The sequence below is a fragment of the Aricia agestis genome, chromosome 8, assembly GCF_905147365.1.
Source record: "Aricia agestis chromosome 8, ilAriAges1.1, whole genome shotgun sequence".
Lineage (NCBI taxonomy): Eukaryota > Metazoa > Arthropoda > Insecta > Lepidoptera > Lycaenidae > Aricia > Aricia agestis.
This window is the reverse complement of record NC_056413.1, coordinates 10,170,243-10,193,812: the sequence shown is the minus strand read 5'-3', so window position 1 is coordinate 10,193,812 and position 23,570 is coordinate 10,170,243. Positions and strand designations below refer to the sequence as shown.

The following is a 23,570-nucleotide window of genomic DNA, read 5'->3' as shown; positions in this document are numbered from 1 at the left end:
AACAATATGAATCATATTATGAATCATAATATGATTCACAATATTATTCACAATATGAATCATAATATGATTCACAATATGAATCATAATATGATTCACAATATGAATCATAATATGATTCACAATATGAATCATAATATGATTCACAATATGAATCATAATATGATTCACAATATGAATCATGATATGATTCACAATATGAATCATAATATGAATCATTTTTTAAATCGCAAAACTCTGCTTTTCATATCTAGTACGAATAATTTATATAAAATATTTTGTCAGTTTAGACAATTCAGTTGCTGAATTGATTGAAAGGAATTGCTAAATGTGATCATTTTAGCCCCGCAGATTTAGTGATATGGCTGATACACTTAATCATGTCAATTGCTAATCAAAATAAACAAAAAGAACTAAAGGCTCCCGCAGACAGGCGCGATATATCGCGCGTTCTTCCTCACACAGCCGCGATTTTATCGACCGATATTTCTTACGAGAGAACACGGCCTATGTTGCCAACTCTTCAAAAAATTTTCTCCTAAAGCATCTTTTAATTCAGGGACTGTATACCGGTATTTTAATTTTACCGATATTTTCCTTAAAATATCGATTCACGTATCGATATCACTCGAAAATATTGATATTTTAAAGGGATATTTTTTATTAAATTGATATTTCATATTAAGTCCAGCGTACTTGTTTATTGGAGGTCAGTGTTTAAAAGCCACTAAATTTCGAAGAAAACTTACCAAAATATATAATTTATCATTTGGGGTACGTTCCACAAAATTATCAATGACGTCATTATTCTTGCTTATGTAATTTTTAAAATGACCTTAAAAGATGGGTCGAAGTGGACTTTTTTACATATTATGCAAAATAATTCGTTAATTTGAATTTGAACAGAAATAATAATAAGATATCTAATCTAATTATTATAATAAAATATGATTAAATCAGACTTAATATGAAATTCTAATAAAAATGATAATAATAGTACTAAAAACGAAATAAATATATGTTACTTCCAAAAATATCCCCAAAAAAATTTTGCCTCTAAAATCCCACAATATTTATTTTTTCTCAATAAATTAAAAAAATAAATTGGTACATCTGGCAATACTGCGTTCTTGCATATACTTATATGCAAGAACGCAGTATACTTCCATTGCGGCGTTTTATCGCAGCAGTGTGTAACTACATGAGCGTCCTCATACAAAATGTACTGAAAACATATTATATCGCGTGATCGATCGAGCGATATATAGCGCCTGTCTGCGGGAGCCTTTATTTTCTTTTATAAATATACTGGTTATACTTAAAAATAACATAGTTTATACTTAAAAATATCATACAAATAAATAATAAATAAAGAAAAACCATAAATAATTCAATTGGTTACTAAAACATAAATACTCAATTAAAAGTAAATACTGAGTGTCTAAATTTATTTTTACTGAGTATTTACTCTGGTCTGCAGGGAATGTGGAGCGGGCTTAATTTTATGACAGAAAGGAGAAGGCGAATGCAGGTAAACTGTCATTACCAGTCATTACTCATTTGTTTTCGATGGTTTGCCAAGTTTTGTGATTTTTATTCAATTTTATTTTGCAAGATATCAAGATATTGTAAATGATTAATACACTTTAAAGATTATTTGTGATTTAATAATCACAAATAATTTGTAATACTTAATACAAATATTCTTTGTATCCTAGTCTATTAGAACAATAGGAAAAAGCTATGAGAAATTGTGAAAAATAAAACTATTTTCATCATGAAGCTTTTTTGTTTTGGTCTCTTGATATCATTTAGTAGTTTATTTTTAAAAGGTAAGAAATTAGACAGTAAGGAATATAATATATTATTATGAATACGATACCTATTAAACCTGTATTTTTTAAACTGAAACTGTATTTTTTGTAGGAATCAACAGTGAAAGACTTCATGAACAGATTTATTCTTCTATCGAAGGTAGTGCGGCGTGTTTTAGAAGACTCAATGGAACCCATCAAGCTGGATGTTCATGTATGTAATATGTTTATAAAGTAGTTATGTTCTTTGAATTTAGTATTCCAGAACTCCTATATCTTTAATTTATTATTTCACTTTCTAGCATCTTTCAATGGCGCTGTCGGCGTAGTGCACATGGTTCGTGATATTTCGCATGCCCAGTGGGTGGTTTACAATGCAACCGCTGGCCCATACATGCCTGTTGTCAGTACATCAGTCTTCAACATTGTAATTGAACTATTACTTGAGGAACCCTCAAACATTGCTGGTATTCTGGTGTTCCATAATGCCACAGCCAGGTAAAACTCTCTCCATTTACACCAGTCTGGCTCAGTGTAAATTAAATATAACTTAAGTCTTTATTCAATTATTTTACAAAATTATTTCCTTATTCTAAAAACTACATAATATCAGTTTGTTGGCAAATATATATTAAAAAAAAAAAAAAAAATTAAACGCATGCATGCATTGATAAATGCGTGCCATACATGTGTTTACTATATTTTTAAATCTTTATTTACAGAAGATCTTGTGGGGCTCGTCTTTTTATTTTTTGAATGTTTGGTTTGGTAGGGTTTTCATAAATTTTTTTGCCAATATGTTCGGATGTGATTTTATCCTTTTACAATAGTTTTGGAGGGAGTTTTGGAGGGACGGACAGACAGACAGACAGACAGACATGACGAATCTATAAGGGTTCCGTTTTTTGCCATTTGACTACGGAACTCTAAAAACATATTTCTCTCATTTGCAAAGTTTCGCTTATGGTGGACATACCGGGATTTGATATTTGCCTACACATATATATTTTTGACCGACTTCCAAAAAGTAGGAGGTAATACGTTCGGCTGTATGTATTTTTTTTTAATTTGAGGTCGAATTTCGACCATTGGGCCGATCTCTAGTAATAACAATCAGTCTCTTGTATAATCTAGTGCTCTAAGGAATTATTAGTATAGACCGTCAAAAAAGTGAAGAAATTAAAAAGTGGTAACATCATAGTGTCATCCCTTTCAAAACAATCTAAGAAAAAATTTGTAAGAAAAAAAATTTGTAATTATATAATTATAATTTTTTATTGTACAGTCTGTCAAGAAAGTGAAGAAATTAAAAAGTGGCAACATCGTAGTGTCATCCCTTTCAAATCAATGTAAGAAAAAAGGAATGACACTACGATGTTGTCACTTTTTAATTTCTTCACTTTCTTGACAGACTGTAAGTATGTGTATTACTATGTAGATTTCTAAAATTTATCTGTGCATGCCCTAGCTGATATTTCCCTCCGTAGGACTGCTGGAAGCTGTTAGAGATAAGCAGTACCTGTTGTGTTGTTTTTCTTCTGTGTATATTTCTTTTTTAAAATGTATGTGTGCAATAAATAGTAAATTAAAAAAAAGGATGACACTACGATGTTGCCACTTTTTAATTTCTTCACTTTTTTGACAGACTTTATAATGTAGTAGTATTTAAGTATACAGCCTTTTTCCATGACATTATTTTTTTTAGACCATCTTCGTTCAGTCATGAACTGAAATGTCCAAATGAATATTACAATACAAAAGAGAGCAAATGTCCATCCTCTAATGGCTTGGTGTGGAATGAAATTGGTACTGGACTGTTGAGAAGAGACATCCCATACCCAATATTCTATTTACCTAATTCTAAAATAGATGTCATAAATCAAATAGAACAATGCTTTGAAAGGTAAGAATGTTGTTGAAATAATACCTCTTTTGATAAATATCCATATTCTGGTACACCATACAACTTAACAATTTTTATCTGCATTCAAAAATCATAGTATTTCTATAAAAATAACAAATTATTATGAACTAGAGGATTTCCTCCTTTTCCGAAACTAAGGGGGGTATTACATTATCATTTATATATATGATCGTTTCTATGATCATATATAGGATCCAATATATATGATCATTTGATCATATCTGCATATTACATTATCATATTTCATTGATCCGTCATATGTGGTTTCAATAGCCAATGGAGAGCGCTAACGCTGACAGGTATTGACGTGAGGGTTACTAGATCCCAGAGAATTCGATTTGTCATAAGACATCGTCATTTTTAATATGGCTTGTTTTTTGTTATTTCAGCAAGATTATCCAAGTATATAATTAGAAAAATAATTACATTACATTATTTGAAACATATTAACGAACAAGAAATTAAAAACCCTTTTTTATATTAAATAACTGGCAACACCTATTTTTATGACCGTATTGGATCCAATCTCTCAGCAAATGTCAAAAATCTATGATCAAGGAAGAAATGAATCATATGTCTATATTACATTATCCAATATCATTGACTCAATGATCTCGGATCCAATATATATGATAATCTAATATGGGGATATAGAGGATATAGGGGGCTAAAACTACCTCCATAGAAAATTTCATCAAAATCTGTTCAGCGGTTTTAGATTGAAGAGGTGACAGATAGATAGACACCCTTTTGCGTAAATATTGTTGTGTAAACTGAAATTACCGGTCCGTCTGCCTGCGACTATTTATACGGCCGAGACGAATAATTCTGGACTGTACGAGAACATTCTTTTCTCGAATGTATAAAGTTCGCGTAAACAAGTGTGGTGTAATTCTAGAAGCCTAACGTCATCTAGTATCGAATAGCGGATTTACGCTGTCTGCGTTTCTTCAATAAGTTGCGCTGGTTTGACGCTAGATGGCACTATGTGTCCGTATCCGTAACAATATTTTATTAGTGTGGATGTAAAGTTGCTATTCTTTAGTGGTAATGGTAAAATAGTAAACTGTACTAAACTTTTTTGTTTTAAGAATATATATTATACCATTTAAATACAAAATAATTTTTGTAATGAATGTAAATTATTTGTCTTTCAGATTTAATTTAGATTTGAACAATCAAAAGGGGAACCCCTTGTGTTCACTGCAGTTGAATTCTTTCATGTATGCTGCAGTAAATACTGTCACTTGTTTAAGAAGGTTTGTATTTTATTTAAAAATGTTGTAAGTAATAAAAGTAGTAACTATTTAAAGATCTTGCAAAAAACTTATCAAAGTGGAACATTAATGTAATTAAGTAAATGTAATTAATTCAAATTTTTGACTTAAGCCTCATGCATTATCTGTCAAACTCTAAATTAAAATTGAAGTTTATTTCATAATTATAATATGTCTGTGAGTATGGCGGTTATTCATAATCTAAGTTGAATAAAATTACTGACAAGTAAGGTGCTGAATTGTTTGTTTTTCTTACAGATCCGCATCATCTGACATTCTTACAGCAACAAAAGTTTGTGATCCATTAGGAGATTATAATGTTTACTATTCGTTATTTCCACGATCTAAGGTCAGTTCCTAAGTTGGGATTATAATAATGTCATGAATAGAATTTTATTTGGTAACTTTAATTTTAAATGACCATAATTATTTACTTTGTTCTTAAGGAGACAGAACCTAAAACAAAACCTGTGACATTAGTTACTGCAAGGATTGACACTGCTTCTCTGTTTGATGGTTAGTAAGAATATATTATTACTATGTCTGCTAAATGATGGTAGTCCATCATGGTCGTTATAATTTAAATGTAATCTTTACTTTTAGTTGATTTAGAAAATTTTACATTTTAATTTTAAATGGTTATTTAAATTTTTATGTTGTCTTTGGTAAGAGAATTCTTCAATGTAATATCGTACAAATACAATCAGTACAGTAAATATTTTTTCATTGTGAGTGACTAGGTATGATGTCAGAATGTGTATGAATGTTATTTAACATGTTTGCAGGTGTTGCTCCTGGTGCGGCTAGTTCAGTGATTGGATTGGTAGGACTTATCACCACTGCTAGTGTCCTGTCTAAAATGATTCCCGTCAATGATTCCAATCTTTACGGTGAGATTTTAAAAATATTAGTGTTGAATAATAATGATATCTCTAAAGCTACCTGTACATTTTTAAGGAGAGTAGTAGCGCGGGCATTTTCCATTGTTTATTTATAAGGAAAAGTTTTAGGTCATAACATAATATAGAAAATGTGGCCTACTCTGTTGTTTTCCACTATGACATGCCTACAAGCGTTGTCATATTATACATTGTGCTAACATACAGCTCTCGTACTAACTCGTAACATACTCTATAAAGTAAAAGCTATCCATACTAATATTCATAAATCCGAAAGCGTCTCTGTCTATCTGTTTGTTACCTCTTCACGCCCAAACCCCTAATCCGAATTTGCTGAAATTTGGTATGAACATATTTTGAGTCCCAAGAAAAGAAACCTGTTATCCCGGAAAATGTACGGATCCCGCGCGATAAACGAATTTCAGCGCGCGAGTTGCGAGCGCGGCGTCATCTGGTTCTAAAAATGGAAGCTGATTAAAAAAATATATATTTCAAATCTATTTTAGACAACAATGTTCTGTTCACTCTTTTCAATGGCGAGTCGTACGACTACATTGGATCTCAGCGAGTCGCATATGATATATCACAAGAATCGTGGCCACCATTACTGCCCTTGAACTCGGAACAAATACCCTTGCACGTGGAGCTGGGACAAATTGGAGGGTCCCTAAAATTATTCAAAAACAATTCGTGGCCAATGTATGCCTACGCTCCATACACCGATCTACCAGCACAGGTCAGTATTTACGTAGAAGTAGATAGGGCCCCCGTAAGGGCTCCTGGCGTCTGTGTGCAAAAAATGATTTTGGCGGCCCTTAAGGAAAAATTTTTGGGTCCTTGGTTTTGGCGTTGGTGGGTTCCCCTAAAGATGGTGATTTGGCGCCCCTAGAGGATGGCGCCCGTGTGCATTGCACACATTGCACATATGGTAGCGGGGGCCCCGGTCAAGTAGAGTTTGTTTCTTTCCATTTTTAATCTAAATAAAAATCATAATATTCGTTTATTGGGCGGTGATTGAACAGTTGGTGGCATTGTAGCCCACATCGAGCTAAAGCTCGATATGGGCTACACCCCAAATGTTAATTAAGATTAAAATTGCTTGTATGTATAGTTGCTTATGTGTTAAAATTTGTAACTTACTACTTGTTAACACCTTCTTAATCCTTTCAGATTACGGAGTTCCTTGCGAAGTTTTCAAACTACTTGAATGAAGTAAACATGACAGTTACACCAAAATTCACAATGAATTTACCGCCGTCGTCAGTGCACTCCTTTAGAAGGATTCTTAAAAATGCTACAGAAAGTGCTAAGCTGTCTGAATTGTTACTTGTGGATCATGGTGACACATTCACGAATAAATACTATGAGTCAGTTCTCGATGATGAAGAAAATATTGGATATGTCTATCACAACATTAGTATTGGCAGTGACGGGACATGTATGTATAAGTGTTTGTAGTTACCATAATAAAATAGCAAAGTAAGCAACATGACTATAATCCACAGCAAAGTGTGAAAGTGTGTCTGTCTAAGGCCGGTATAAATAGTCAGTACTCAAGATGCATCTCGGTCTCCAAATTTTGACAGCCAACCAAACACAGAGCCGAACCGTGTCTTGAGACCGGGTCGCATCTTAAGTACTGACTATTTATACCGGCATTAGTATCTGCTACCACTTTGCGCTTAAGCTGCATAACTGCTTTAAATGATACTTGGTTCGGAGGTACTTTGTGTCCTAGGAAAGCACATAGAATATTTTATCCCAGAAAAATGTATGGTTCGCGTGCCATAAACGAAATAATATCTAGTTTATAGTTCAAACGTAATGTGTATGAAGTGTATGTAAATGTTATGTGCATACTTACAAGCCGACCGTGTATAGTTATTTATTATCTAAAATATATTTTTACAAGCTGTTGCCCGCGACTTCTTCTGCGTCAGTATATAAAAGCAAACATAATAGACGTTCCGCGCGGCTTCGCCCGCGTAAATTATATTTCACAGACAAATGAGTCCACAAAAATAGCCTATGATCCTTCACGTGGTCTACTTCTTATCTGTTCCAAATACCAGCAAAATTGCTCCAGTAGTTCGTGAGATAAGCCCTTTCAAATAACTTCCCCCGTTTTTTTTTCACATTTTCCTCTATTTCTTCGCTCCTATTAGTCTTATCGTGATAAAATATGGCCTATAGCCTTCCTCGATAAATGGCCTGTCTAACGCTGAATTTTTTTTTAAATCGGACCAGTAGTTCCTGAGATTAGCGCGTTCAAACAAACAAACAAATAAACTTCCGCTTTATAATATTAAGTATAGACAAGTATAAGGGGATACATTTATAATATTTTGTCATTGTCATTTTCAGTCGTATCAACGGAGGCGTTGCTAGCGAATGGTACGATGAAGGCGTATGAAGCGCAGGTGAAGTTGGCTCGGCTGGCGACCGCTCTCGCGCGCACTCTGTACCAAGAGGTCACGGGCAAACCCTACAGCGGTAACGTGTCGGCGTCAGCACATATGGTGCGATATATTTATTTTTTAGTAACCGACTTATTCTCGGGCGTCCAGCTTATAGCTTGTAGCACAGTTCCCCGATTGTACTATTTGATAAGGGAATGCCTCCGCTGCCGGCGCCGGTTGCCGATATGTCTGCCGGCGCCGTTTTCTGAAGTTTGCCGAAGTCACGCGATGTTTGCCGAAAAGGCTGTCAAATGGCAGAATAATGATAAAAAACATCAGTCTTAAGCTAAAGGACTGTGAAAAGTACAAATAATAAGGTCATAATTCATAAATCATAATGTAAGGATGCATATTTTAATGGAAGTGATGATGATGCTAATAAAAATGTGATCTGCATAGTAGCATAATATGCTTCTTTAAACAACGCTGAAACTCTCTAACATGTATATTGTATAAGGGGTCTGAAGTTCTGTTCAGTACCTTTGGAAGCATACCACGGGGTTTATAACTGTGGTGCAAAATCTTACTTTTTTCAGCTACCTACTGAAAAAAGGTAGCTATTAGGTAAAGCTAAGGGTAGATGAAAATGCACCACAAAAAACTAAAATATCCACAGCCGGCAACAGGAAACAGGCTCATAGTATGGAGAGTCTGTCAAATAAGTTGTGTCAAATAGCCTATCCGGCACTTATCAGGAAGTGGTGAAACAGGCACTTAGTCTATTTGCAGGTAGACGAGGTGCTGTATTGCTTCTTAAGCAGCCAAGCGTGCCGAGTGCTAGCGGCGGCGGATTACGGGGCGGGGTCGGCGGGGGCGGGGCCACCCGAGCGTCCCGCGCCGCTGTACGTGGGCGTGGCCGCGGCCGCCAGCCCCGCCGCGCTGTACGCGGGACACGCCCTCGCACTGCTAACGGGAGATCACCTCACCGCAAACAAGACGGAGTGTGACGTTCTCGATAAACCGGTAACTATTTAAGAAAGAAAGAAAAGAAAATAATCTTTATTTGGTAAAACAGTAGATGAACATTAAAATAATCAAGAACATTTTGAGATAATTCTTTCCAAATTGGCACCTACTGAGCATCTGTTGCGAATGCAGTTCGCAACGCTGGTTTTCAGTAAGCACCATTAAAATATAATTAAGTATAATTAATAAAAAAAAATTAAACACTTAAAAGCATTTGTCAAAGTTTTTACAAACACAACAGTGACGTTTGTGGTAACGTAAAGCTAATTTAATAATAAGTACCTGGATGACGGTGAGCTTTGCTCGGTATAGCAAACACTCAATGACTTCGTGATACTTAACAACGCCATCTGCTGGAATAGCTTTAGCTGTTGTTGTGTCGTTAAAGCAATTAGTTGCTCACAAAACAGTATTATTATTCGCCTATAGATGTCAGGAAGAGTCACATTTTTCAGTTTATCGAATTGCTCGTTTAAAGATATAATGAAACACCATTTTTTATACCTAAATAAAAAAAAAAAACTCAAAACTATTTCATACTACTTGTGGACTTCCTACCACTTCCCTCCTAATATAAACCTTCCCTGGACTTCCACAAATATTTTAGACTAGGATTAGTAAATATAAGTATTATATTACTAATCCTAGTCTTGAAATATTTGTGGAAGTCCAATAGGTTCAGCCATTCTCGAGTTTCAGTAAGACTAACAATATTTTATTAATATGTACTTAGATTAAATAATAATAATCAGAAGGACTTAACTTTTAAGTTATAAATTAAAATATAAATATCGAATACAGCTTTAGTCTGATTTCTGAGGTTTTTTTCAATAATGAGAACAATCTCAAATATAATGAAATGCAATACGCCAATGATCATAAAATTTAATACATAAAATAATTTATTTCAAGGGATACACATACTATTGGCTAAGAGGTTGGAATCTCACCGGAGTCTGCATACAGACAACAATGAACTTCAGTGCTGCAGTCAGTCCGGCTTTTATAATATCAGGTAAACTTAAGATTATTCAATAATGTATCTAGAAAATATGGTCGCGCTGTCTAAAGGTGCTTGTTGGTAGCGGGCGACATGAAGCGGCGGCTGACGACACTATTGGTTTCTATGTACTTACATATTTCTATGAAATACCCTCCGCAGCTAGCAACACCTTTGCTTCTGCTGCTGCCGCTTCATGTAGGTGGCTTCCAACTTGTACCTTAATATTAAATTCTTTTTCAACATACCATTCTCGCCTTTTAACGTTTTTTGTAAGTTTTTGTGAAATAAAAAAAATCTTTGTGCGCAGATTATGACATGACGTCTGGCGTGTATTCGAGCTGGACGGAGTCGGTATGGCAGGCGATGTGGGCGCGCGTGTTCGTGTCGGCGGGCGGGGGAGGGGCGCGCGCGGCGGGCGCGGCGGGGGCGGTCGTCACGCTGCTCGCCGCGCTCCTCACGTGGCGCCTCCAGAAGGACCCCGCCATGTTCACCCTCGCCGATAGACCAGCTAGCTCCGCGACTGGGTATGTCCGATTGTTAATAGAGGGATGATCATTGAGTACACTATTAAAGCTATCGGTGGTCTGGTGATCACTGATCAGCAATAATTGTCTTTTTTAAACATTCATACTAATATTAAAAAAACGAAAGCGTCACTGAGGACACTGTGAGTTATAGGGTAACTTGTGAGTCATACGTTTATTAGGATTATAGGTCACAGCACACATATCAACTCGAAAAGGGATCGTCACCGTATCGCCTTTCGCCTCGCCGTTAACCAGGCGTCAACCTAACGTATGCACGTAACCAAAGCGTATCAGTATCGCCTGTACGTCAACTCGGCTACGGCTAGTCGACGCCTCGCTTACGGCTCGGTGAAGGGTGAAGGGGCAAGGGTGGACGAAGAAACGTAAGCTTGAGTACGGAGAGAGGGTAAGCACGGGGACGACGAGCAGTAAGCGCGGGGATGACGAGCCGTAAGCGGGTGGACGACGAGCCGTAAGCCCGGGAACTGCTAGTTGACCACGCGTCGCATCCCAGTTCGGAGCCTGTTCCGATCCGAGGCGATTACGTTACGGTTCCGCTTAGTGTGCGTTGCAGTAGGCAGTTTCATACAAACAATATTGAACGGCTCCAGGCGTTACGGTGCCGATCCCTTTCCGAGTTGATATGTGTGCTGTGACCTATAATCCTAATAAACGTATGACTCACAAGTTATCACTTATTAACAATTAGTCGCGAAGTTACCTTGATGGCAATTCATTACCTTTTTTTTGTCACATACTTAATGATAAATGTATTTACTTTTCAGGATACTCGGGACCGTAAACTGTTAATAAGGAGGAGGGGGCATCAAATTCTTATTGACATATTGGCAGTAAAAACAGTAAATAAAAATGTTGTTAACTTGATTGAACATTCCATGAGCTTTGTAACATAAACATTAGAAATCAAATTACTATAGGTAACTCGTTAATTCCATAATATCCGTTGTAAGTACTACAATTTCAATAAAAATACTTAATTGCATAATTACCTGATAGGCAATGTGTGTAAATAACTCATGCTGGTGAATTTATAATTGTGTTGTCTCATATTAATTTATCCCAATTTGTATTTTGTAGTTGTTTGAGGCTTTTACTTTGTTCATACCATACCTACATACTCAAAATTAATAATAATATTATGTATTTAGGTAAGATTCTACGATTAGTGCTTTTTGTAATAATTCCTAGAAATTAAATATTTATTTCATCTATCTTTAGTTTTATTCCAGTGTTATTCTATTGAAATTATCATAAGTATTATTTTTTTAAGCACGACACCTTTAATCTAGAAAGAAAGAATTTGTCACAAATAGCCTGCAGTCACTGACCTCCATTATGCGTACTTGTATAATGGAGATCAGTGCCTGCAGTGCATCAAGGCCGCTGAAGATAAAATTTCACTTTTTAAAATCGAAAGTCTACCAGAATCTGATGGCAAAAAGTGAGATAAGAAATAGATTTTAGCACTACTGGGGTACTTGGAATAAAAACATTTTGATCCTTTTTTTCCATAGATTTTCCGGTTGATTCTGTGAGTGAAACAAGCAAATATAAAAAATTATCCAATGATCAAGGATATTTATTGAAAATCTGCCATCCGCCATCAGATCCTGGTAGACCAACAATAGTGTAAATGTGAAAGTGTGCCATCTGTATAGTACAAAATTATTTATATTATTAGATATGAACAAGTAAAATGTGAGACAACTTGAAACAAGGAGTTCGTTCGAGGTAACGAATAATGAACTAGTTGTTACTAGTTACTTCGATGATCCACGTTCGTTTATTTTTAGTGACGCTGTTCAAGTTGGTGGATGGACTAAGATACGACCACGCGCCGTGGGCGAGCAACGTCCACAGTCTCCACACCAAGCGAGCGGTACGGCGCATGCCGCGCGCGGCGGACCTCACCCGAGGCAGACCTGTCCCACTCGTGCGTGTAGGATTGTAGGTATCGAACTGTAAGTACCACCCGCGGGTGGCAAATCATTAAGGACTCACTTAGACTTTGACTAGACTTTGGACCTGACGAAATAGAAAAACGGTGAATATTGTTTTCCCACTTTCCCATTAGAATGCTTTCTACTTGTCACTGGCCATTATTTTATAGCCGAAGTGCCATAATAAAAAAAATGTGTCAGTAGTGTCAGCTGTCAGCTGTCAACTGTCAAATTTATTGAAATTGAAAATGCCTGGATTTTTATTAAAATTATCGCAACGTTTCTCTAGCGGTAGATTGCCGACGGCTGGTTTACCGACAGTTTGTAAACGCTGTGTTCTCACAAGTAATCCGTTATCGTATTCAGCAGTAGCAGCTAATAAAAGAAAAATGGCATCAGATAAAATCTTGCCGAAGTTGTTCGAATTTGTGGACAAAAATGCAGAATCTTACAAGCAACTTTTAAAGGAAGCCGTGGCTATCCCATCGGTATCAAGCGATGCAAAATATCGTGCTGACTGTGTTCGTATGGTTCATTGGACTCAAGACAAATTAAAGGAACTGGGGGCCACTACAGAACTGAGGGACGTCGGATACCAAACAATCGACTGTCAAGAAGTCAAATTGCCTCCAGTACTAGTTGGAACTCTCGGAAATGTATGTGTGTATTCACTTTCTTTTATTTTAGATAACTTACTTGCCTTTTTAATGCTAAATCTTGTGAACAGGACCCTAAAAAGAACACTATTTGTATATATGGGCACTTGGATGTTCAACCTGCCTTAAAATCGGATGGCTGGCTCACTGAGCCGTTTGAGCTTGTGGAGCGCGATGGAAAGCTGTTTGGCAGAGGATCCACAGATGACAAAGGCCCTGTTCTGGGTTGGCTCCATGTTATAAATGCATATAAAGCAATTGGAGAGGAGGTAAGCTAAAAGTCTGTTTATTTTTGTTCTCTTATTAATTTTTTATAAGTTAAGTAGGATACTTTTTTTAAATTATTTATTTATGAAAAAGATGAAACTTAAGAATATTCCCTAGATTGTGAATACCATATAGTTCTTATCCTATCCTATTAATTTGACCGCTTGGGAGTTGAAGCATAATTATTTTTTATTGCCAAATATTAAAAACAATGATGTTACGATAATTTTGGAATCTTATCTTTTATTAGATATGTGTATTAGGCTTGCCTGACATAGCCAGAATTTCATAATCGGAAATTCATATTCTTACAGATCGATCTATGAAATTCATAATCTGAAAAAATCAGAATGTGTGTGGAGCATACTGATATTGTATGGTATTCCGGTCTTTCTGAATTAATAATATGAATTTCCGATTATTAATTTCCGGCTGTGTGCGGCCAGCCTTAGATTTTATTGCACTTTATTGACCATTTCTCATAAAATATGTCACATTGTCTTTATTATTATTTATTATTTACTATTTTCTTTATTGGAACAAAAAACAGTTGTCTGTGTATGATATTAAATCCTAACTTTGTGTTTCTATTTATCAGCTGCCTGTGAACTTGAAGTTTGTGTTTGAATGCATGGAAGAATCAGGATCTGAAGGTCTGGATGAGTTACTCATGGAGAAGTTGAAGCCCGAGGGTTTCTTTGACACGGTAGACTATGTGTGTATATCAGACAACTACTGGTTGGGGACCACTAAACCCTGCATCACTTATGGACTGAGAGGTATTAGCTACTACTTCCTGGAGGTGGAGTGCGCTAAGATGGACCTACACAGTGGAGTCTATGGGGGAACTGTGCATGAAGGTATGATTTTTACTTATATTGGAACAAAGTTCCTTATCGCGCGTTGCAAAAGGGGGCTAGACGAAAAGTTGTAATGACACAAAAGTGTCATGTGTCGCGTCACACACGAAAGTGTGTGTCGCGTGTTTCTCTCTCTGTCTCTCTCTCTCTTTCTCGCATTGAACAGATCCTTAGAAACTTTCTCATATATAAAAGTAGTACATATTTTTTAATTATTGCTCTTCAGCTTTCACCTTTACTTTGAAATGTATGGACATTAAAAACAGATGTATATTGCAATGAAATTGACACTATGATATGATAAGGTTCAATGTTTGTTCCATTAGTCATACATTGAACCCAAGCGGTATAAATCAAATATCACTATCACTAAAATATAGATTTGATTGTTTTATACTATGTTTCTTGTTTGTTTTGTTTGTACACAAAAAAGCTTATTTAATTTAGTCACAGAATATTATATAAATTTAGTACTCCGATTTAGTTCTTTTTACAATTTTTTATTAATACAGTTGATGGAAATAAAATACCATCTAGTTAAATATTGCCACATCATTTAAGAAACATTTTGAAAAAGCAAATGTTGTATTTCCATTCTTTTTAAGTAATATTTTTTGGTTTGTTTTAGCTATGTCGGATTTGATATATTTAATGAACACATTGGTTGATAAAGATGGAAAAATACTTATAACCGACATTTACAAATCTGTGGCGCCCTTAACGGAAAATGAGAAGAAATTGTATGACACTATTGATTTCAACCCTGATGCTTACAGGTAAGATTTTAGAACATTCCTAATACCCACATAAAAACAGTTTCCAATGAGAAATGACTTGGTCCTTTACAGGAATATAAAGTACCTTTTGTGTAAATATGTCCTTTACTAAATAAAGTTTCAAAACAAAGAGAACAATAAATTTAGTCACATTCAGCAGACCCGATTTTGATGATTGTGGTTGTTACTGTTGTTTATCTCAACTTTTATCTCTTTTATCTCAACTTTTACTTATTCACGCCAAAATGCAGAAGTTTTGAGTGAAGAAGTAAAATCATGAATACAAATAGAATCGCGATTGTAAGATAATTTTAGTGAGGCTATTTGAGGATGTTACAAGATAATATTATATTATTTGGTTGTGCTTTACAATGAAATACCGCTCTGCATAAATATTAAAATCACAAGCACCTCATCGTTTATACTCATTTGAAAATTGTCTTCATTTGGCTGACCAGAGGCCAATTCTCGTTTTTCACATGCGATCTAAAGAGGGGTTAGGACAGTTAGTGACCTTTATAATTAGTTTTTACTACGTAAGTATTTTATTTAGACGTAGCTATTATGCCTATAAATAATTCAAATTAATCAACTTCTAAAAACATCGTGATGCCCCCAAAATTTATAAATAAATAAATAAAAACTTTATTCCCATTTAGAAACATTACACAACCATATTATTAAAACAACATAAAATTACAATTCAATTAAAAAACAAAATAAAACAGACAATACAGAAAAAGAGCATAAACAAATATAACTTAAAAACTAAATAAGTAATCAGCATACATTTTAATGAATGGCAGTGCAATGCCAAAATGAGGAAAAGGAAGCCACTCAGGTTATGACAGCGACAATCGCCGCTGTCCCTGGTCTTCCGTGATTTTTTTGGAGGCTCCCACCGTGCTCGGTTGTACCTATACCCCCTTACTAATAAACGCTGTATAGGCTTTGAATAGTTATACAGTGTTTTGTTCCTGTCACACAAGTGACATTTTTAATTGGATTGAAGAAGACAAAACACTGTATTTATATAACACGTTTATTAGTAAGGATAATCCTATTCTCAAGCTGTTTTACGAGCATCATTTACCCGTGCGCGAACCGAGAATTGGTCTCCAGAAGTAAAAAAATAGAAGCAATTGGTCTATTAGCTCAATACATCGCGGTTATTGAAGTCATATGATTCATTAGCGATTACGTGTTCCGTTGTTGCCGGGCGCCGGACGCGCGCCAATATAACACTACATTCACACATACTTTATTCTCACAACAATGGAACAAAATATTGTAAACTCTTATCCATACTAATATGTATTATAAATGCGAATGTGTGTATGTCTGTCTGTTACCTCTTCACGCTGAACCTATTTATATGAAATTTGGTGTGGAGCTACTCTGTGTCCCGAGAAAGGACATAGGATAGTTTGTGTTGCGGAAAAATGTACGGTTCCCGCGCCATAAACAAATTTGGCGCAACGTAGTTGCGAGGGCATCTAGTTGTTACAGATTACTATATTATTGTATTTATACCTAATATGTAACATACACGATATATTGTGCTATCCATACATATACTTACTAATATTATAAATGCGAAAGTATGTCTGTCTGTATCTGTCTGTCTGTCTGTCTGTTACCTCTTCTCGCCCAAACCGCTGAACAGATTTCGCTGAAATTTGGCATGGAGAAAGTGTGAGTCCTGTTAAAGGACATAGCATACTTTTTATCCCGGAAAAATGGACGGTTCTAGTGTATTATGTTGACAAACACATATGCCCATTAGTGTAAGTACGGTCTACCTGTGGTACTGTGGAAACTATTTAATACCTAAGTTTTTTTTAAATGAAATAAGGGGGCAAACGAGCAAACGGGTTACCTGATGGAAAGCAACTTCCGTCGCCCATGGACACTCGCAGCATCAGAAGAGCTGAAGGTGCGTTGCCGGCCTTTTAAGAGGGAATAGGGTAATAGGGAAGGGTAGGGAAGGGAATAGGGGAGGTTAGGGAAGGAAATAGGGCAAGCGCTGTTTCACGCCGGTTTTCTGTGAGCCCGTGGTATTTCTCCGGTCGAGCCGGCCCATTCGTGCCGAAGCATGGCTCTCCCACGTTTTTTGATACAAAAGATCTTGCATCTATGTCTAACATCTATCTTATATCTTTAAACGAGCAATTCTTGTATATATATAATTGGAATCTCGGAATCGGCTCCAACGATTTTCATGAAATTTAGTATATAGGGGGTTTCGGGGGCGATAAATCGATCTAGCATGGAATCATTTTCAGAAAATGTATTTTTATTCGTGTTTTATCGATAATCAATAAACTAAAAAATATGACTCTTCCTGACATCTATTGGCGAATAATAATACTATTTTGTTAACAACTAATTGTTTTAACGGCCAGCAGATGGCGTTATTAAGTAACACGAAGTCAATGAGTGTTTGCTATACCGAGCAAAGCTCGGTCATCCAGGTACTAAAACATTATAGGCTTAGGAAATGCTTTGTAAAAAAAAAACAATAATAACTCCCAAATAAGCCATTAAACTTTTTACTACTTTTTTTAAAACTCTTTAATGGGTTTATAACAATTTTAAAAGTTATAGTTCTATTAGCATGATCTGCATTTTTTAAATTTTATTAAAAATGCGAAGTTTAAAATGTTAATCTTAAAAGTAAGATTTAAAATCTTATTTTCGTAATTTTATCGTCGATAAGAAGGAAAATTGCTTTGCGCCTTATCTAAAATTATGCTCCTGATAAGTTTAAATATTATGTAACATACACATAGCACACTTTACTAGAATGCATATTGTATATTTTAGATTACTGTTGCACAGTAAATAATGAGTTTCATATCATTATTGCAATAATATTTTTCAATATTTATTCCACTATTATGCAAGTAGCTATGAGTTAGGAGGTACACTAGGTGTTATCTATGAAAATGCAACACTCTTTACCATTTATTAGTTTAACATAATCAAATCAAATCAAATCAACCATTATTAGTTTAACCATTTATTAGTATAACATAAATATGCAAATTGCACATAAGGGCACATTGTAGATTCTGAATTGCAAATACTGACCTAAGAACTTGTTTGAATTAAATTATAACTGAATTAACAATTAATTACAAAAAATGTGCAATGTCAATTAGGTATTAAAGATCATCAGCTTACTCATTAAACTTTCGGCGATATTAATTTTGTAGGACGTAATTTTCTTTACTTATAATCTGTATACGTACATATTATTTTATTCTTGTCTATCAAGTGCCATTGCCAACATGTTAGAGAAGGATGACACATATCAAAAGTTTCAATTTTTTTTATTCGCAGAGATTCAATCGGCGCGCACCAGCTGGCTCACAAGGGCGTCAAGGAGCAAATTCTGATGCACCGCTGGAGGTTCCCCAGCCTGTCGCTACATGGCATTGAAGGTACAGACGTACAGACGTACAAGTCTCAGACATAAGACTCTTCAGTCATTTCATAAAAAATACTTTATGAGACAAAAGTAAAGAAGTTTTTGTTTCTGCCGTGTAGTGTAGAGCCGTTTAAACGTTTGCCTTAATTTTCGAAATCCTACTTAGAAGGTAGGTTTTCATTGCAGGAAAAGGCGAGGATTTCTTAAACAGGTTTACCTACTCATGCGGGCGAAGCCCTTCTTGTGAGGTATATTATGTTCAATGTTAACTCCTTTAAGACCTGTAATTTGCTTTGGTTTATAATTGATACAGTATAGTTACGTTAATAATATATTAGATTGCCATATTATTATACTAGATCCTGAATGGGGTGAACATAATATCTTCAATGGTACTGTAATGATCGAGCACTGAAATCTAATGTCGATGTGGCATTATGTACCTACTAGTTATTGTACAGCGACAGCATACAATAGTGATTAGTGAATCGGCCAATAACGTGTCGCTGTCCGGCGAATTACCCTAATGATCTTCTAGCTTGTGCGGTGTGCGCCCCACAAAAAATACTTAAAATCCAAAACTGAATTTCCGTCTATTTTTGTCGAAGGATCTTGAAGTCGTGCATGGCTTGATGAAAAAGAGCATTGCAAAATGCTAGTTCAGATTGGCGTATTACTGTATTTTGTAAAACATAGTAAAATAAATAAAGTAGTAAAAAAACTTTAGAGGGCGAATTTCGCCCGAGGAAAAATATCTTTCTACCCTCTTTACACCTACACGCAAAAATAATGAAGTATCTATAAAAAAAAGGAAACATTTCGTGGCTTACTATAAAATAAAAAAATGAGTTATAAAATCGTAAATTTTGCGTCCTACGCCCTTATGATAATATTATTAATGTTAACCTCATTAACATATTAATAATATTATTAATGTTAATGAGGATATTATTAATGTTACTTGCAGGCGCAGCGTTCCAGCCCGGCGCAAAGACGGTGATCCCGGGCAAGGTGATCGGCAAGTTCTCCATCCGCCTTGTGCCCAACCAGGAACCCGAGGAAGTCGAGAAGCTCGTCTTCGATTATATTCATAAAAAGGTAGGATGGCCTTGTGTTGTACTTATCTGTACTGATCACTCACCTCCAATAAACAAGTACGCTGGAAATAAGATACCCAGCTGTTTTTTGTACCCATTTGAAGCAGAATCAGCGCCCCCAATGCGGGGGAAGGGAACTAAATCTGACGTAACCATGACGTTTGAAAGTCGCCATATTGGCGCTGATAGCAGTAGTGGGAGTACTTGGAACTAATACTAGTTTCTACAACCAACAACGATTAAGCGGCCATTTGCAAGTTACGTCAGATTTAGTTTTCTTCCACCGCATTGGGGGCAGTGATTCCGCTTCAAATAGGCACAAAAAACAGCAGTCATTGCAAAGGATATCATATTATGTCCAGCGTACTAGTATGATGGAGGTTATGCAAGAATGATTGTTTATGAGGATCAAAATATATATGTGATGGTGGTAGGCCCCAGTAGCAACAATGGTGGTAGGCCTCACTAGCAACAACGTTCGAAAAATGTTTGAAAAAAACTTATTCTAAATAAAAAATTTTGACTTTGACTTTGTTTCGAAATACTAATGAATTTGGATGATATCCGACAGCATATTATTATACCGCGTAAAATTACATAGGCATTTATTATTCGTAGAATATTAGTATAGATATTTTACAGTAGAGTAAAAAAGCTGTACCTATGAAATCAGAACCGCTCGACACAAGGGCAAGTTTTACGACGACATACTGTATTGTTTTGTTTCTTAAAGTAATAGCTGATATGTGTTTTTGTATGGGAATAATGAGTACATATATTAATAATTTTGTGTTTTTTTTGCATACAGTGGGCGGAGCGTGGGTCGCCGAACAAGATGCGCATCACGGCGCAGAGCGGGCGCGCGTGGACCGAGAACCCCGACCACCCGCACTACCAGGCCGCCGCGCGCGCCACCAAGCTCATATACAAGGTATATGATAACAAATCATTTATTTAAAAAAATATATAATATTTGCAAATAATGCAAAACACATACAAATGAACAAAAAAAAAAAAAACAAATTAAGTAACAAAATATAACATAAAATACAAATTAAGAATGCATTGAGTGGTTTCTTCCAGACGAGGTACAGTAACAGCCTTACAACCCTCTTTTGGATGATTAGAATAGGCAACTTGACCTACTTTTTTCTTCATGCTAATCGCTTCTTAATCATTCACTTTCACCAAAAAAACTAATATTGTAATATTTTAAACAGTAGAAAGAGAAACCCATAAATGTTGATTGAAAAATATGCCTTTTAAATGGCGCCGAAAACGCTGTTCGCCATAGTGTGCCGTCATATCAAGTAGCCTATTAAGTATTAACGCCACCATACTAGCCAGATATTTTCTTCACGCGCTATAAGATCCTAGCGATAAATTAATAATCCAGTTTATCAGTCAATTAAGGCCACCACCATTTGCTGTTATAAATAAAGTTAATTCTTGATTTGGAAGCCGGATCTGATCTGGCTCGAAGGACCGAAGATGACTATATCCTAGTTTGTGATGTGAAATGTGCAAAACCTGCCTAAATTTACGTGGTAGAGCCATGCTTCGGCACGAATAGACCGGCTCGACCGGAGAAATACCACGGGCTCACAGAAAACCGGCGTGAAACAGCGCTTGCGCTGTGTTTCGCGCAGTGAGTGAGTTTACCGGAGGCCCAATTCCCTACCCTTCCCTTCCCTATCCTTACCTCCCGGCTCCCCTACCCTGTAATCCTATTGTCACTTAAAAGGCCGGCAACGCACCTGCAGCTCTTCTGATTTTGCGCGTGTGTCCATGGGCTTGTAGTTACTTTCCATCAGGTGACCCGTTTGCTCGTTTACCCCCTTATTTCATAAAAAATAATTCAATTTATACATACGAGAGTATTATATTTATTTTTAATTTGTTATTAGACTGACCCGGACATGTCTCGCGAGGGCGGTTCGATCCCGGTGACGATAACGCTGCAGGAGGCCAGCGGCCGCAACGTGCTGCTACTGCCGATGGGTGCCGGCGACGACATGGCGCACTCGCAGAACGAGAAGATCAACGTCCGCAACTACATCGAAGGGGTAAGTTGAACCGGATGTAACGCTACCGATTTAAATATCACGAGGGTAACAAACCCCAAAGTAAAATTTTCCTAACAAGCGAAGTCATCCGCAATATTCTCGGTTAGGTTAGGTTGAATCCCCACGGTCTTAGCTGTGATATACATTTTAATGGTACATTAATTTTGGTTGGATCAAAAGTTCTTACACACACATACACATATACGTATGTCGCATACACACACTAATAGATCATCTAGATGCCACTTTGGAAACTGAGTGACTTCACCGAATTGCCATACTTTTGGGCGATTTTCAATCGCAAAAGACTTGATTTTTGATTTGACTTTAAATTTAAACTTTAGATTATTTACATGAACAATTATTTTTACAGATTAAGCTGTTCGGTGCGTACTTGTTCGAAGTTGGAAAACTGCCAAAGTAGAAGTTTTCAGATAATCTAAGGCCGGTATAAATAGTCAGTACTCAGTACTCAAGATGCAACTCGGTCTCAAGACGCGATTCGACTCTATGATTGGTCCAAATTTTGACAACCAACCAATCACAGAGCCTGAAGAAGACGGTTCAGGCTCTGTGATTGGTTGGCTGTTAAAATTTGGACCAATCATAGAGCCGAATCGCGTCTTGAGACCGGGTCGCGTATTAAGTACTGACTACGGGCTTTTTATACCTGCCTAAGAGAGGGGTGCTATTTGTACTGACGAAACCTGTTTCAAGACTCATTTTAAAATAATGCTGTAAAGATATAACAATTTAATAAGCTAAGCTAAAGTACTACATGAAAAATCAAGTAGTATCTGTACAAATACTATCATAGGTTTTGGATTGTATATTCATTTGGAAAAAAAGCTGCAATTAAAAATACATTATTACTCGATGATTAACCATAGAGGCTAACTCATAAAATAAGTTTTTTTTTAAATTAAGGTCCCGAGCAATGTCACGTAAGTAAATGAAAATTACACTTTTGCTGCAGAACCAAAAATAGTCAAAAAGCATAATATTACTTATTAGTTTTATTGTTGTTTGTATACTTGTGCTTGGGTAACCATACGGACATTTAAATCTTGTCCCAGGCATTACAGTCTTTGAGGAGTGGTTACTTCACTGTGAAAATACTGTATAAATCATCCACAATGGATGCAGAGGCCTAGGTTTGTTTGTATACTTATAGAGTATAGAGCAGGGGTCACCAAATTGCGGACCGCGGTCCGTACCCGGACCGCCGACCCATTGTATGCGGACCGAGCATTTTCGAACGTGAACTTCGTTAAAAATAAATTTCGGTCTTGACTTACTGATGAACATCTCGTCAATAGCTTGCACAATTTCACTTCAAACAAGCAATAAAATTGTCACATTTCTCATTGATATGTAATAAATACCTTTGTAATTTTCGTAACTACCTTTGTTTCGTAAATATTTTTTTTTTATTATAAAATGTGCGGACCGCGAAGGTCATTTGTTTTTTTAAAATGGACCCCGAGCGAAACTAATTGGTAATCCCCTGGTATAGAGTATAGGCTCTATAAGCTGTTATAAATTTATATGGAAAAATAGTATGTGTCAGCTTTAGAAGTAGGTA

The 23,570-nt window shown here is 36.0% G+C and overlaps 2 protein-coding genes across 2 annotated transcripts; both read left to right on the top strand.

Annotated features, from left to right (window-relative positions):
* Positions 1–1,627: 1,627 nt before the first annotated feature.
* LOC121729862 (nicastrin) lies at positions 1,628–11,764 on the top strand. The gene is made up of 15 exons (XM_042118524.1): positions 1,628–1,832; positions 1,927–2,028; positions 2,117–2,312; positions 3,520–3,717; positions 4,896–4,997; positions 5,274–5,364; positions 5,462–5,531; positions 5,801–5,905; positions 6,421–6,650; positions 7,085–7,352; positions 8,279–8,433; positions 9,103–9,336; positions 10,252–10,354; positions 10,650–10,866; positions 11,655–11,764. The coding sequence occupies exons 1-15, from the start codon at positions 1,778–1,780 to the stop codon at positions 11,677–11,679; spliced, it is 2,151 nt and encodes a 716-aa protein (XP_041974458.1). The 5' UTR covers positions 1,628–1,777; the 3' UTR covers positions 11,680–11,764.
* A 1,371-nt stretch (positions 11,765–13,135) lies between these two features.
* On the top strand, positions 13,136–23,209 carry LOC121729867 (cytosolic non-specific dipeptidase). Its single transcript, XM_042118533.1, has 10 exons — positions 13,136–13,486; positions 13,558–13,755; positions 14,352–14,613; positions 15,242–15,389; positions 18,735–18,835; positions 19,790–19,920; positions 20,728–20,850; positions 21,827–21,985; positions 22,359–22,429; positions 22,665–23,209. The coding sequence occupies exons 1-9, from the start codon at positions 13,220–13,222 to the stop codon at positions 22,407–22,409; spliced, it is 1,440 nt and encodes a 479-aa protein (XP_041974467.1). The 5' UTR covers positions 13,136–13,219; the 3' UTR covers positions 22,410–22,429; positions 22,665–23,209.
* The last annotated feature ends 361 nt before the right edge of the window (positions 23,210–23,570 follow it).